General features: G+C 33.3%; 3 protein-coding genes across 5 annotated transcripts in view; all 3 read left to right on the forward strand.

Moving 5' to 3' along the window:
- LOC124450441 (receptor-type tyrosine-protein phosphatase S-like) overlaps window positions 1-10,946 on the forward strand; it is a 60,628-nt gene extending 49,682 nt beyond the window's left edge. For both annotated transcript variants that reach the window (XM_047001112.1, XM_047001113.1), the window contains exons 10-28: window positions 1,554-1,607; window positions 2,097-2,153; window positions 2,717-2,798; window positions 3,049-3,155; window positions 3,277-3,364; window positions 3,529-3,590; window positions 4,176-4,209; window positions 4,319-4,416; window positions 4,631-4,747; window positions 5,050-5,198; window positions 5,718-5,859; window positions 6,333-6,482; window positions 6,561-6,660; window positions 7,277-7,350; window positions 7,421-7,546; window positions 7,716-7,856; window positions 8,314-8,471; window positions 9,280-9,415; window positions 10,477-10,946. In XM_047001112.1, the coding sequence (XP_046857068.1) occupies window positions 1,554-1,607; window positions 2,097-2,153; window positions 2,717-2,798; window positions 3,049-3,155; window positions 3,277-3,364; window positions 3,529-3,590; window positions 4,176-4,209; window positions 4,319-4,416; window positions 4,631-4,747; window positions 5,050-5,198; window positions 5,718-5,859; window positions 6,333-6,482; window positions 6,561-6,660; window positions 7,277-7,350; window positions 7,421-7,546; window positions 7,716-7,856; window positions 8,314-8,471; window positions 9,280-9,415; window positions 10,477-10,566 (1,965 nt within the window). In that variant the 3' untranslated portion in view covers window positions 10,567-10,946. The remainder of the gene's footprint in view (window positions 1-1,553; window positions 1,608-2,096; window positions 2,154-2,716; window positions 2,799-3,048; window positions 3,156-3,276; window positions 3,365-3,528; window positions 3,591-4,175; window positions 4,210-4,318; window positions 4,417-4,630; window positions 4,748-5,049; window positions 5,199-5,717; window positions 5,860-6,332; window positions 6,483-6,560; window positions 6,661-7,276; window positions 7,351-7,420; window positions 7,547-7,715; window positions 7,857-8,313; window positions 8,472-9,279; window positions 9,416-10,476) is intronic.
- Window positions 1-13,570, forward strand: part of LOC124450454 — an 85,150-nt gene that overhangs the window by 19,133 nt on the left and 52,447 nt on the right. The gene's annotated exons all lie outside the window — the stretch shown is intronic.
- The window catches only part of LOC124450436, a 153,475-nt gene that overhangs the window by 11,088 nt on the left and 128,817 nt on the right, over window positions 1-13,570 (forward strand). The gene's annotated exons all lie outside the window — the stretch shown is intronic.

The raw sequence follows: 13,570 nt of genomic DNA on the forward strand, positions 1-13,570 counted from the left end.
CAAAAATTTTTGTGAATGAAGATCGTCCAGGTTAGTAGACTCCTGAGAGTGACTGTTTTTGTTGTTGCTGACTGACGTGTGCACAACCTTAGCGGTAGTCATCTTCAGAGTCAAATAAACGTCATGTTAGCCGTATTTGTAATCTAGTTCTTACGTCATTGTATATTGTGTGTACAGGAAATGTGAGGGTGTTTGGGTGTCAGTTGTGTATTGTCACCGTGGATTAGTCTAAAGTGATGCGTTTAGTTGCTTGTTTATTTGTATTGTGAATTGGTCGTTTGTAAGGTGCCGGTAATTGTTGTGATCTGCTCTACAGGTTTTGTTTTAAGTTGGTATACCAACTTTCTATGGTGAGCCGTTGTCTATTGTCAGTGTTGTATCTAATGCTTTTTGCCGAGTCCCAGTCAATGTTGCGTTTTGTCAGTCGGTGATGTTCAGAAATGGGATTGTTTTTGTCTTGTTTCTTTGTAGCTCGTTTGTTTCAGTAAGTCTTATGTTTAAGGGGCTGTTTATTTGGACCCGGCTGGCCTGCTTAGCGAGATAGCCCGGTAAGCGAGATAAACTTTTGATGTGTTTTGTATGACGCTCATCTCGCTGGCAGAGGCGTTTTTCGCCGTCAAAATAAAGACTTGTATAAAGCATCTTCTACTTATAATCATACAGATTATCAATCAAATGCGCCATCATCTTTGTATAATAGCCGAAGCTCTATCTTTGAACCATTCTCGTGTCTTTTTTGCTCTCTTTTGCACGTGCACGTATTCCGCCATTTTAATATTTTATCATACGCATGTTCAAATAGTTAAAATTTAGCTCGGCAAGTGGGCTAGCTCGGCAGTTGAGTGTTTACGTGAGAAAAATTTAATCTCGGGCAGACGAGATCTCGCCTGTGCCATGTGAGATCTTGCTAAGAGGGCCAGCCCGTTTCACCATATAAACGCAAAGAGATTTTTAATTTAATACCTTCTACGTTGGGAGATCTCGCTTAACGGGTTATCTCGATAAGCGGGCTAGCTCGAATTCCATATAAACAGGCTATAAGTTCCTTTAAGCACTATATTGAATACGATGACGTAAGTACCAGATAACAAAAACGGCTAACCTGACGTTTACTCCTCACTTGACTCTGAAGATCACTATTACTAAGTTTTTTGTAACGTCAGTCAACAACAACATCAACAGTCGTTCTCAGGACTCTACTAACTTGAACAATCTTTATCCACAAACAGGTTTTAATGAAGCTCCTTTTGTACGTAACTTTGTTAAAATTACTGTGACACAGGTTATTCCTGCTGCAATTTCAAAAATCTAAGAAACCTAACCCCTATTTATGTTCATCCTTCCTTTACATTTTAAATATTATCATTATCAACAGCTTCCCTCCATGGTCAAAATCTGTACTAGTTGATCTGATGTTTTTTCTTCTGTATATTGATTAACAATAACCCTGAACTTCAATTTCCTTTCGCCTCCTCTTGTATCTTCTCCTTCCATTATGATATTTTCATATCTTTGATGTTAACATTTGCTGTATTGTAAGCATCCTTACTTAGGCACTATCTGACGACTTGTACGCAACACCTTATAATGCTGACGAAGATTGTACGGTAAGCTTACACAGCTATATTTCTGGTTATATAATAAAAAACACAATTCAAGGATGGTGGAGAGGGCTTCCGAGTAAGGAATGGCTGTCTTAAGGCTTCTCTCCACAGCATTTTACAGCTTTACTATTTCTCTAAACTGGGAAAAATAATAATTGATTTTGAAAAAACTTGTAACAATATAAAATTTGTTTAAATTAAGACTTCCCGTGTCGGTTATGCATAAATGTTTTAAGATTGCTCAGAACTGTTTAAAATACCATCAAATTCAAACTTTTTTCTTTATACCTTAAATCCTGCTCTTGCATCTTTGGATAATTACTCAATGTAATTACACCGTAATTACTTAATGTGGAAAAGACTTTCGAAGAAAATGACGATTATTAAAACGTTTGATGTGCCTATAAGAAGTGGAGAAATCTGATTGTAGTAGCACATATCATCTCAACACAATAAAATACCTTGTTTCTTCTCTTAAATATTTGTTTTTAGGTAACAATAAACGATTTGTACGCAGTACCAGACAAGGTTGATGAAAAGAAGATTGAGGTAAAATTTATCTTTGAAACAATTTTGTGAGAGAGCATTTCCTTTAAAAAAATATTTCGTAAATTTTTTTAATGAAATGAATTTAGCGGTTTAAAATAACAGCTTAAAAATTTTAATCGCAAAATAGGAGAAATACTATCATAATCAAACGTCATCCTTTTTCTTTCTAAATGTTGCGATCTTAAATATATTTTTTGTTCATAAAAACAAATAATGCTCCTTTAATACTTTTCTATGATCATCTCCATTTCACTCTGCTGTCACCATAAATTATTTTTAACTTCTGTAGTGTTATAAATTGATTTACACAGTCAATTATAAACATCATTGCTCTATATCTACTTATCACTTTTCTTTTCTAATCAAATTAAAATCTTTGTGTTCATCACCAACACGTAATTTTTTTTCCTTTATTAACTATTTTTGTCGATGTGACCACCATCAGCAAAATCCATGCTGTCATTGTAAACTCAATTTTTCTAATCAAAATCCGTCTTTGCTGTGCCATTAGCGCCATTAGCTACTATCCATTTTTGCCAATATTGCTGATGCTATTATTTTAGACGCCATTCGAAGACTTTTACACCAAACCTGAAAAAACACGACAGCATGCATTGGAAGATCTGTACGAAACTAAACCAGAAAGTATGAACTTGAATAATCATGGAGTTGTGTTTCACACAAGTCATCATAGTAGTAGTAGTAGTCTTTATTTATTAATAGAAACTGTACTGAAAAATCATACGCTTGAGTGCACAAAGTTTTTTTAAAGCTATATTCACTATAAAACTACTGGTCTTTACACTATAATCTATAGGTAATAATTGTATTAAGTTGAAATGCATATAGATTATATATTAGATGATGCATTTCGATATGTTTTTCTTCGTTCCAGTCTACAGTTCTGTAGACAAACATACAGGAGTGAAGATAACAAGATTCTTGATGTATGTTGAAGAGATGAAAAAGAATGAGAGTTTTGGTTTCGAAAAAGATTTTAAGGTATCTATCATTCATATCTGTGATCATCGTTATAAGTGAAAAACAATGATCGTGTATGTTTTGTATATTGTCGACTTTTCCTACAAGTGGCTAGTCTCAGCTTTGCTTGTCTGTTTTGAAGGAACTGCCGACTGGTCAAATACACCCTTGGGATGTCGGTAAAAGTGCCAAGAATGCAAAAAAGAATAAATACAAAAATAATATTGCTTGTAAGTATTATGTTATGATTTTTCAACTCTTTCCTTTTATAATTGCAGCATTTGTATGCAAAGTATTTAAGTACATATTTTTCACACTGCTTTGCATTTTATGTCTAAATTTATTGTTCAAAAAACTTAAAATTTAAATTTTAAACAATAATTTATCTTTGCAGATGATCATTCGCGGGTTGTTTTATCTGGAGCAGATAGTTATATCAATGCAAACTACATTCAGGTACTCGTTTACTTCCCTCAATGACTTTTAAAGAGAGCAAAAAGCTTTAGGGTTGAGTATACTGCAACAACACTTGCAATTTATATATGATGCATATGATTTTTATCAGGCTGCTAACACAAGACTTCACAATAATTTTGCAAAGATTTATGTCTGTTTTACCAACTTTCAATCCCATAATGCCACGTGTTACTGCTTGTTTATTACATTGTAAATCTGTTTTTCATATTTTCATTTTGAGTACTATCAAAATTTGCTTCATCTAGTAAGTATCAATTGAAGAAGTGAAAAAGAGCAAATCCCATGTGTCTGTGAAGTATGGGTTTCACGCATACTTGACAGAATGCGCACACAATCCGCACTGCATAAACATTCATAAGTATGGGTTTCGTTAAAATGTAGTTTAATCGTGTTATTGCGCCCAATCAATTGTAAACTTAGTCCTTTGACATTATTATTTTACATGCATATGTATTTGGTAATGTGTAGATTTTCGAAGTAAAATTTAAAATATTCTTAATGATGATTAATGCGCATTTATAATAAACCTTACAGAAAGCCCATTCATGAAAGCTTTTTCTATAGGGAATTCAATCAGAAATATACATAGCTGCACAAGGTACATTTTGCCATCATTTTGAAAATTGTTATGAGGTCATACCCAAGAGCGTCATGCACCCCATTTTGTCCATTTTTTGTATTTTCTTATACTCTTTTGATTACTATAGGTCCTACCTCTGAGACTGTGAATGACTTTTGGAGAATGATATGGGAACAAGATTGCACGTCAATCATATGTTTGACTAAAATGGTAGAAATGGGAAAGGCAAGTACCCTTCAAATCAAACGTAAATTCGTAGAGTCACCGTAAGATCCCTTTTGGCACAAAAATAACATCATTAACAACTGTTGCCACAAAGTTTTACTGTCTAGTTCTTAAGACAGTAAAAGCAGCCAAATATTCAAAAAAAGGGAGAAACATTGTTTTGCTATATTGCTAAGGCTCTTAAGAAACTCATAATGGTATTTTTCGATCACAGGTAAAATGTCTTAAATACTGGTCAGATGACGAGATTACCTTTGGCGAAATCGTTGTAAAAACTAGCAAGACTGAAATGTTTGCCGACTATGTCATACGATATTTGCATATGGAAAAGGTGACGTAAATCTTTCTTCCAAACATTTATGCATGAACACTTCTTAGTCTTGAAATTGAATCGTGCTCCTTGGCTATTGCCAAAGACAGCTATAAATATAGTTAATAACAGCAAGAAGGAGGCAAATATATTAAGCAAAAGCGAAAACAAATGACAAAAAATGTGTAGGGTCATTATCAAGTAGAGTCACATATTTCCTATTTGATATTTTCATATTTTATCGTAGAAGAATATACAAAGAGTGTTGCAGCCAGTAACTTTCTTGATCATTGGTCTTTATCCCTATACTTGTATATTTCTAGGATGGAGAAGGGAAAAAGGTCACCCAGTTTCATTTCCTATCTTGGCCAGACAATGATGCACCTAGATATCCCACGAAGCTTTTAGTTTTCCGACAACGCTTCCGAGTGATGCATTGCACTGATTCAAGGCCAATCGTAGTACATTGCAGGTAATAAACTTAGCCCTCAAAGACAGACAAATTAGTAATTTTTTGTCAACTACTAAACCCAATTTCCCAATGTCATATTCCTTTATAAAACTTAGCAAATAAGTGTAATTTCAATAAGATAAAAGGATTTTTAATGTCAGCTATAATGGTACCTTATCACGTAAAACATACAAGTAAGACATAGATGCGATGTATACTTGGCTCATACGTCCGATAAGCATCTCAACAGAAAACCTGTCAAGAAGGGGATATTTTTGTAAATTTGTGCAGCAAAGGTGCTATTCATTTCACAGTAGCAAACACCCAACTTTCTTGCAATTGTGATTATATCATCAAAAATACTAATATATAAAGACAACATAAGCATAAGAAGAAGCTATATACATTCAAAGTTTGCTCTGCTTTTGTTATAACATTTTGTCTCAGCCTATTTTCATCATTTAGAGCGTTCTCCATTTTTAAGAACTTTAGTATTTACTTAGAAGCAATAGAGCAGAGAAGGAATATTTTTTATTTAAGTGCTGGTGTTGGAAGAACTGGGACGTTTATTGCGCTAGATATGTGTCTACGTCATGTCAACGATTTAAATAAGCAAACAGTGGATATTAAAGAGACCGTTAAAAAATTGAGAAATCAACGAAGCAATATGGTTCATACTTTGGTATTTACAAAAATTCACTTACCATGTATAAATAAAAAAATAACTACAAATAATAACCATGAATAAACACTTTAGATGATAATTTAAGACTTTAGTCTGTATTTGTATAAATTGCACATTGGTGATTTAGAGTGACATGTATTACCATATGTGAGCATTCTAAATAAAACTCCAAAATGCAGACTTTACAATGTGGCAATTATTAGCATCTCCTTGTTTTAACTGAAAACACTTGACAGTGGACTTTGTTATTTATCGAGTGCATTTTCATGCAATTAATCAATATTTGTATTAAGTTGGTGGTCACTCCTTTTATTTTGAATTTTATTCACTATAATTTAGTATTTATATTCACTATATCAAATCACTTTTCATGTATAATGTTGCAGCTTTCCTTAAAAACTTTTATCCTTTTCAACAATGGCTAGAATTTTTTGTTGCAGATACTAAAATGTTGTACAAATCTTTTTCAGCAACAATACACCTTCTTACATGAAGCTGTCCTCGAGATCTTTCTATGTGGCGTCACAGAAGTTGCAGCACAAGATTTGCGTACAGAGATCGAAAGACTTGAGCAAAAGGAGCTGAACAAATCTTTGAATGGATTTGAAATTGAGTTCAATGTACTTTACCTTTAGTCATTGTTTTGTCTTCATAGTCATCATGCAACAGACTGCTTTTATTTGTGACGTATAATTTAGACACTTTGCTCGGTTTGTCCTTCATTCACCGCTGAAGAATGTACGACATCTCAACTTCCCGAGAATCTATCCAAGAACCGCGACATTAACATTTGTCCAGGTATTATCACACTATAATAGTTCTTAAATGAGTTCCTGTTTATAATGATCTTTTGAAATTCACTGGTAGATCGATCAAGCTGTTTAACGTAAAGTTTATAGCTCAGTTTGCTTGTTGGAGAGATAATGAAATTGCAACTCGAGAGAAACTGGCTTAAAACTTTTGTTTAACTTGCAAGCATATTTTAGAATTTCCACCATATGTTCCATGCACGAATAATTTGAATCTCTTTCTTTGTGTTTCATATTAAGTAATGTTGGATGAATTCCGTCACTATATATACGCAAAGTTTGAATCATATGCTTTTATCTACAAGTAAAATTTTATGTGATGTCTGCAGTCCTAATATACCCAAGTCTTATGCCATCAGTTAGAGAATCTGAAGTTGAGACTTGAGCCCTTGCTATCTTCCAGTCCAATATCTTTAATAGGAAAAATCTTACGTTTGTTCTATTTAAGCTCTAATCTATTATCTTTATAAGGAGAAATTTGGTGTTGAAACTTGTGTACTTGTTTTACTCTAATAGTTTTTTTCATTCATACAAGTTTCATACACTTTATGTTAAGTAGGCAGCTTATCATTTTGTTTGATCGACACTATTTCTCTTTTTTTCAGCGGAAAATTTCCGTGTGTACCTTCCTGGAAGAAAAGCAGGAGAAGAATGTTACATCAATGCCACATACGTGCACGTATGCCGCCTCAACCGTGAACAGCTAGTTCTTTATTTTGCATTTATATTAAATTAATCATTTATTCTAGGGCTACAGTAAAGCCAAGGCCTATATTGCCACGCAGACACCCCTTGCTCACACCATCAACGACTTTTGGAAGATGGCATTTGAAAACAAAACGGTTGTCATAGTAATGCTAAATACCATTAACGAAGTACGTGCTTTTAATCTCTGTGTTTGTTTCAATAATGCATGCGTAGCTACTTAGCGACGACTTTTCATTGAAATTCTTGATTTGCTGCTATATCGTCAGTCAGCCGATTTTGATTTTCATGGCTGACAGGTAGAGTAATTTGTATTAAGTCAGTTTCTGGTATACGTAGTGTTGGGAAAGTTATCCACAGTATTGGCCAAAAGAACTTAACAACGAACAACAGTATGGTGATTTGTTTGTAGAATTGGTGTCATTCGAGAGTCATGTACCCATCGTTTTGCGCAAACTTATCATCCGCAGCAAAACCACAGTGAGTTATAAGGCAGGAAACTGTTGACATTTTACTTTATTCATCAATGTTATGTCATTTGTGAAATGATGAACGATGGCCTCATTGTATATATGTTTATTGATGGAAATTTGCCATTACATAGGATCAATGTTTCATCAGTGCTTTTATCGATCGAGTATATTCATAACTATAGAATTTAGTCATATTTAATGTTTCAATATTCTGCAATATAAGACATATTTCGAGACATAATATAAGACATATTTCGAGCAAAGGACTTTTGTTCTGAGATTTCTGTGCAGTTTTCTTTAAGTCTGACGTATATTAAGAGCAACTATGTTGTCTGTTGTCCAATTTGTTGGGTTAATTCAATGGCTCCAACGTTTACCAAAGCACGATTTCAACGCTGACCAGTTTCCTTTCTTCTTATCATTTGTTCTAAAAAAGTGAAAGTACATTTTTAACAACATTTCAGGAGAAAGCAGTTGTTGAACACGTTGTCAGACACGTGCAGTTTACAAAGTGGTCAGAACACGAGTTTCCCAAAAGTTACAATGACGTCATTGATCTTCTGAACACTGTTGAAGAAGCACAACAGCGTGCACCTAACGGAGTAATTATCGTTCATTGTAGGTTAGTTCCAAATCTTTCCAACCTTAAAAAAGAATATTTTTCTCACCCAAAAACCCTAGTTTGTGCCATTAGCTGCGTACTTAACTTGAAAATAGTTTTAGACATTGTTTATTTATACCACCGTTAACCATCCAAATTTTCTGTAATATATTCTTTAAAGTGTGAAATGAACGGTTTTAAAAATTTATTAAAAATCAAATTGTTAAGAATTAAAAAGAAATCTAAAAAAGTTCGAAACAAAAATAAACCCTATAAGGCGTTACTATGCAAACAAATAGATATTAGCATAACGGTCCGTCAGAACCTTATACCTCCATATGACAAGTTTTATACTTACCCAAAATGGCAGTGGAAGATTGATGATTGGGGGAGGGATATTCCTAAATTTTAATTATTATGTCCATTTTGACAATAGATTTCAATAGAAATTAATAAAATAGAACATGGATGTATAAACATGGGCCCTCTCAACTATCAATCTTCCTCCACCTTTGACTGAAAATTTTATCTTTTTGTCTACATTTTCAATAAAAAAAAATTCAGTGAAAAGTTTAGGGAAAAATTTTAATGCCTAAAAAAGAACATGGATTACTAAAAGAGACATTTTCAGAAGGTAGCACTTAATTGTTGAAGAGCAGTAATTTCTTTCATTTTATGCTTTTGCCATAGTTTGACAAAATTTTGTTTTGTTATTGCTTTGCAAAACATATCACTTCTGACTTTGATTATGAATAGTATCCTGTTTGTTATTTTGGTAAGCTATTTCTCCTCTTTCTTTGTTTTTAAACACTTAAGCATCATTTTTTAGCAATGGAGCACATAAGACAGGGACTTATCTGACATTGGCCATCCAAAGAGATCGTATTCGAACAGAGCATGTACTCGATATCTTCCGATGCATCAAAGTGCTACGAGAAGAACGCCCACAGTTCGTTCCTGATGTGGTAAAGTTTAAAAATTTTTTTTCAAAAAACTTTAAAACATTTGCATTTCAGCATTTCCAACTACTAATCCAGAAATAAAATTGAATAAGTCGTTATTCGTGAGTTCTTTGTAAAATACCCACGGCGTAACTAGAACGTTCATTATGGTGGTTGTTTTATATTCGTACGTATGTTCAGTTGTGCCTAATTGATTTATTTTTAAAGTGACTATGCGTTCAAAAGAAATCAATTTGCACAACTGAATAAAATAATATAAGCCTGCCCAAAATAAATGTTTTATAGTTGGGTCTCTGAACATAACACACAGTAATTCATACAAATCTTGACGTAGGTATAACACTTTATTTGACAAATCAGCAATATTGTATAAAATAGATAGATAGCTAAAATTTGCACACTTTTGTACGGCTTGTGTTTTTGTGCTAGGATTGTGATGTGGTCTGGGGGCTAGATATAATGCTGGGGGTTCTAGTTATGAACATTGATCTGAGAAATTAGTGCCTGGATAGAACTTCTACGTATGAATCCATTATGAAAATTGAAGCCAATTTTGATTTTGCACACCCAATTCTTGGGACCACTCAATCACAATATGCTGTAGAGTTACGGTATTCTACTTTTTAAAATTGTGTGTATCCCTTGTCCAAAATAGCGCAAATTAAATTTTAAAACTAGAATACCGCAATCGCTCAGCTAACTCTACACCATATTGTAATTGAGTGGTCCCAAGAATCGGGTGTGCAAAATCAAAATTGGTTTCAATTTTCATAATGGTTTCGTACGTAGAAGCTTTATCCAGGTATTAATTTTTCAGATCAATTGTCACGGCTCGTATCAGGGAAATTTCAATTAGATAAACCATCTAGGTAATCAGCTTCTCGCAGAAGCAGTGCATTTGAAAACAAAACCTGAACTTGTTTATTTAAGTATTTCTTTTTGAATTTAAAGAACCCATGCAAATGTACCTACCTGATTCCTTTCGTGATATAAGAAAATGTCTGCAAATGGCTTTTATTTATTGCCATTGCTAGTTTATGTTCATGATGTTTTTATGCTTCTAGGAACATTATCGTTTCTGTTACTACGTTATGCTCACCTTTATTGAATCGCTTATGACGTATGACAACATTCCCAAAGTACAAAAGGAGTAATGTTTGATTTATTATTATATGATACGGTAAATTTAATTACATAGCAATAGTCATTTATCTTAACTAAACGTAATGTATGCATGAGCACTTTCCAAAATTACACAGCATACTCTTGTTTGCTGGGATTTATGTAATTGGAAATAAATAGTTCGTAAAACATAGGTAATTTGTTGAAACTTTTAGTGGCAGGACTTTTACATTATTTTGCCATTGGAGATATCTAGTGCAATAGAGCATAATATCTTTATTTTGTCGACTTAAAATGATAATGGTTATATTGTATTGCCAGGACAAGGCAATTTATAAACTTATTTTAATACTAAGAATTTAATCAATATAAGTACGATAACGTTATTTGAATACATAAAAAAGTTCTTGAATGGTGAGTGAAAATTTGATATTTTAAATGTTTTGAATGAAAATCGTTTCGATTTCGATGTATATTCATTAATCGTCATGTTTATGTTATTTGGTCTTCGGTCCCTCGTCATGATCTATACAAAAATAAATATTATTTCTTTTGTTTAAAAGGATTAATTATAATCTTTTTTTATAACTAGCATGTGTCTCAAGAGCAAATCACAATGAAAATTTTGATCGTGACGTCAATGTAAGGTGTGATGACGTTTTAGATTTGTATTCTCATGAAGACGCAGTTTAGTGAATATACAGTAGAGCCACTTTATTATTGAAATTTTTCCTGTCACGCATATCTTATTACGCATGTGTTTACAATAGTGGCAGCCAGTCAATTGCTTTTTTGAGCAATAAGATTTAGTGATGAAATGAAATGCCTAACGGCAGTCAGTAATCTAATTAATATGCACACGAAATGGACCTACTGTATATTCACTATACTGTAACGACGAAACTGGTCGCTTCAACAGATTAGGATAGATACTGCTTCTTTCCTGGCAAAGTAAAAATGAAATGTATAGGAAAAATCAACTGGCCAAGCTGTAATCATCGTATAAATTTAAGGATTTTACTTTGTATTATGCATATATAATGGAGTCGAGCCATTAAGCTTTTACAAATTCTAGTTATGTCATTTATTCACCTGCAAGGAGAATAAATGTGTTCAAAAAAAATCATTTGCACTTTCTGCTCCGTACAAAATTCTTCTTGATCCTGTGAATAGTTGGTAAACGCTCATCCAGTAGGTTACACAATGGTATAGAAATTATATTTCAATCTCTAGACAACAACCTTACTGTCCCCTTAAATCTCAAGCGATGTGTACAGGTAATTAAGAATTAGGAACTAGGACGAACTTAATATCGTTTTACTTGCAGAGTTTATCATTTTATTGACATGTATCTTAGTGTTTTGTTGATGACTTTTACGTCCGTCATGTCGGAGGTTTGATACAAAAGAATATTTTATCAAGGATATCATAGACATTGATCAGCGAGGACGAACTTTATATTTGGTGAATCCCAAATCATTGGATGCCAAGTAAATCAATCACTCTCACCCGTCTCTCACTCATGTTTCATGGTGATTTATGGCCAAGAATGTTCATCTGTAATTTAGATTCTCTTTGAATGTTCGTTGTCTCTGCATATAATGATGATGGCCCATTGTTTATGCGTCCACTTTAAGTTGTCAGTAAACTTTTTTAGAAGATTGACTCTGCACTAGGCATTTTTTTTAATGATGATTTAGTAGTGTTGAAGCGATCCCTTAGTTTCCTATCAACAAAGTAATGGCCATTGGTTTCTTATTGCCGAAAGTTATCGAGTGAGTACATTGTGTAAAATATTAATTTTGAACTATTGATCACTTTTAGCTAAAAAAACGTTAATTTTTGACAATAAGTTACAAATTTTATTCACTTATAAATTTTTTGTAAAAGTTTTTACATCTGACGAAAAAAATGACACACATTCAAATCGTGTGAAAATTTTAACCAGAATAAACATTTCTTACATGTTCATACACATCAAAAATCATGTCTCCAATAACAGGCAAACTAAAAAATTAATGAACAAATTATGCATGCCAATGTTTTAAACCAACCTTTTATCATCCTTTTGCCAAGATAGTTGCATATATATTTTACCTAAAAACAAAACGCTTGATTAGCTGTTGAGCCATTTTATGGTTTTTATCTCTTCTGTTCATAATGACTTTCATTATAGGTCAGAACATATACATGGCAAAAGGACGGTTTAATATATATGCGTTGTATTCGTTTAAATATAAAAAGTGAAATAGCTAGTCAATTTTACAACGAAGGATATTGTGCTAGCGATGAGTTTATGCTAATTAAAACAAGGCCAATATACACGTTGTATTTTTTACGCTCCTAGCACGTATGCCCAGTAATTTACAATGACTCTTTGGGCAAAATTCTCTTTCACTCTTTTCTAGCAAAACTCTCCTTGATGAGCAAAGCATGAGGCATCTTGTGGATTATTCAAAATGTAATGAGGAACCATAAATTTGTTGTAGCATATCGAAATTCGGCACGATCTTAAACTCTCATATTTGGCACTGTCTTATACTCCCATATTTGGCACTGTCTTATACTCCCATATTTGGCACTGTCTTATACTCCCATATTTGGCACTGTCTTATACTCCCATATTTGGCACTGTCTTATACTCCCATATTTGGCACTATCTTATACTCCCACATCATTTTCTTTTAATACGAGGAAGCCAAACGCATCTTATAGCATCTTTGTATTTGCAATTTCTCGGCTTTTAGATCTAAATAAAACATCGGCATTTTTAGTGCAGTCTTTGTGTTGAACAACAATGTTACGTTAAAATTGAATCACTACTGATTTCGTCGGTTTTAACCAGCCTCCGCCGAATTATCAAAACAATGTGGCTCGCCCACAATGGCTATTGTTGCCCACAACACCATTGATGAACATTCTTTTGTATTTAATCAGCCACACAGAAGCTTTGCATGACGTATGATGCAAACGACCTATTTTGCAATTTCTGCTCCATACTGTTAAACATTTAAGAAACAAAAGATTTTTTCTGTG

This window comes from Xenia sp. Carnegie-2017, unplaced genomic scaffold (genome assembly GCF_021976095.1).
Source record: "Xenia sp. Carnegie-2017 unplaced genomic scaffold, XeniaSp_v1 HiC_scaffold_24, whole genome shotgun sequence".
Taxonomy (NCBI): Eukaryota; Metazoa; Cnidaria; class Anthozoa; order Malacalcyonacea; family Xeniidae; genus Xenia; species Xenia sp. Carnegie-2017.